General features: G+C 44.0%; 1 protein-coding gene across 1 annotated transcript in view; it reads left to right on the top strand.

Moving 5' to 3' along the window:
* The first annotated feature begins 318 nt into the window (after nucleotides 1-318).
* Nucleotides 319-2,615, top strand: part of LOC149048737 (uncharacterized) — a 9,137-nt gene continuing 6,840 nt past the window's right edge. Inside the window, exon 1 of the mRNA XM_089199537.1 lies at nucleotides 319-2,615. This exon is cut by the window's right edge and continues 3,884 nt beyond it. Within this exon, the coding sequence (XP_089055663.1) occupies nucleotides 319-2,615 (2,297 nt within the window).

The raw sequence follows: 2,615 nt of genomic DNA, 5'->3' as shown, positions 1-2,615 counted from the left end.
CCTTATTTGTATGTATATTTTGTGTTTAGCCAGCATTTGGTTCATTTATTAGTTCCTTTATTATGTTAGATTCATTTACGCTGTTAAGTCGCCACGTGTTTAATTGAATACAATCTATTATATAAGTCCCTTTTTTAATTCGTTTACAGTTTACGAGATTGATTAAAGTTGTATCCCTGTAATATATTCCCTGGATTTGGTTGGCATTTTTCTCCGGTCACGATTTTCTTGGTATTTCATCGAGCCTTGATGTTCGTTTGCCGCAACAGTAAAATATCACCAATTGACGCCTTTGGCTGGAATTAAAATTCGTTGAGAATGAGCGATAGTGGTAGTCGATCGCCTCGAGCTACAGTTCGAAAGATCCTCACATTGGAGGAGGAACAAGCAGAAGTTGAAATTCCGAATGATCTATGCGATTTAAGAGATCTTAGTTTAGACGAAGCCAATAGTCCTCGTGGCAGGAAACACGATCCTCCAAATTTGAGAGAACCGCACGAGCGGACTTTGACTGACAAAGGCAGAGCCTATCAATTGGAAATTCGCGCTTTAAAGAAACAAGAAGTGGAAAACAAATTGCGTAAACATGTTGAAAGAATTTACTCATTGCTCGACTCCCACCCGGGTACCGAAGAATTAGAAAAGGAAAGACAAATTCTGGATGTAATTAAAGAGGAACTTAACCAGGCATACCGATCGTATGACGAGTTACTTGATGATGAAAGCGCTAAAGGTGCCGCTTACCGATATTTCGATTTGTGCGATCGGGAGTTTATCGAATGTCGAGTGCGGCTATCCGAAATCCTTCGTTCAGTCGAACAACGAGAGCATGAAAAATTCGAATCTAATAGGCAAGAAACTGAATCAAGCCGTTCTGGAAGATCAAGGGTTTCAGGTTCTTCAAGATCTTCTAGGTCGTCGGTCATGTCAAAGAGAGTAGAGGCGGCGACCAGAGCAGCGAAGCTAAAGGTCGAAATGAAGTACCTGGATCAGGAAACCAATTTAAGAAGAATTCAGCTGGAAAGGGAGATCGCCTTAGCAGATGCTGAAGAAGAAGCTATCAAATTGGTTATGAACGAAGAAGTGAAAAATGGCATAGTTCGCGAAGATATGAAATCTGATGGGAGATTCGAACGAAATTTCCGCGAAGCTAAATTCGATGTCGGAAAAACTGTCATAAAACATGAACCTTCATTGTTGAGACCGGAAGCACTTCCTTTCGCACCGTTGACGCCGCCAATAAGAGAAGCCGCTAGTCAAGTTAACAATTTCGCTCCAAAGCGAGACGAGCCGACAACACATCAAGAAGCGACTCTTAAACAAATAGTCAGTCTCCAAGCGAAACAAGCGGAATTAAGCGCTCTAATTGTCAACCAGCAAAGAGCTAGTACGCTTCCTTCTCAAGAACCGCCTGTCTTTAAAGGAAGTTATTTCGATTACCCGACATTCATAGCTGCTTTCGATGCTATGATAGATAAGAAAGTTGACTCAGAAAAGGATAAACTGTATTTTTTGAGCAAGTATACTTCCGGCAAAGCCCACGAAGTTGTGAAGGGTTTCTTGACCTGGGATTCGGACAAAGGTTATGAAGAAGCTCGTAAGCTCTTGGCTCAGCGCTTCGGCAACCCATTTCGAGTAGCGGAAGCTTATAAGACTAAATTGCGAAATTGGCCGCAGATCGTCGAAGGAGATAGCTCCGGTCTTCAAGATCTCTCTGATTTTCTTGTCCGTTGTGAAGGAGCCATGCAGTCCATGAAGTACATGGAAGATCTAAATTCAACAAGGTTACTACAGGAAGTAAGCACAAAACTACCCTTCAAGTCAGGCTCCAGGTGGTGTCGCCAAGCACGTGATGTCCTGAAGAAAACGGAGAGAACGGTATCCTTCCACGATCTAGTAGAATTTGTCAGAGAAGAAGCAGATCTCGCAAATGATCCGGTTTTTTCTCCCGAAGCGTTGAAAAGTAAAAAAAACAAGGCGCCTGACAGAAGCCGAGTAATGAGAAGTCAGGGAGCAAACAGTTTTGCATCGTTTTCCTCTCGTACCCCGCCTAGGGAGAGCAGAGGAAGGCCTAATGCAGAGCAAGAGCCGAAACAGCAAAGTTCGTGCGTCTTCTGCGGTGGCAACCACCCACCTCACAAGTGCGGAGAACTAAGCAGGAAGAGCATTGACGAGCGCCTGGCACTGGTTAGATCGAAAGGCCTCTGCTTTGGATGCCTGAAAAGGGGTCATCAATCGAAGAACTGTCGAGCTAGGTTAAATTTCGAGAAATGCGGTAGGCAGCATCCGACTCCACTTCATGACCCTACGTATAAAGAAGGATCTAGCAAACAGAATACTCCTGAATCATATCGGCCCGATCCGGTCCAAAGTCATCAAGTAAGTGCAGAGGTCGCGAACGACGACAGTACAATCTCCAACCCCAATGTCGGTGTGTGTAGCGCTGTGAGTGGGCAAGGCATTGTAACGAACTCTTTAATCATCCCAGTCTATGTGTTTCGTAAGAGTCACCCCGAACTTAAAGTCAAGGTTTATGCGTTATTGGATGACGCTAGTGACACGACGTTTATCAAAACGGAAGTGAAAGATAAGCTTGGAATCCCTGGAGTTAATTC

Source organism: Pocillopora damicornis, chromosome 3 (assembly GCF_964200805.1).
Source record: "Pocillopora damicornis chromosome 3, jaPocDami1.2, whole genome shotgun sequence".
In the NCBI taxonomy this organism is placed as follows: Eukaryota; Metazoa; Cnidaria; class Anthozoa; order Scleractinia; family Pocilloporidae; genus Pocillopora; species Pocillopora damicornis.
The sequence above is the reverse complement of the archived record's forward strand: the minus strand, read 5'-3'. Positions and strand labels throughout refer to the sequence as shown.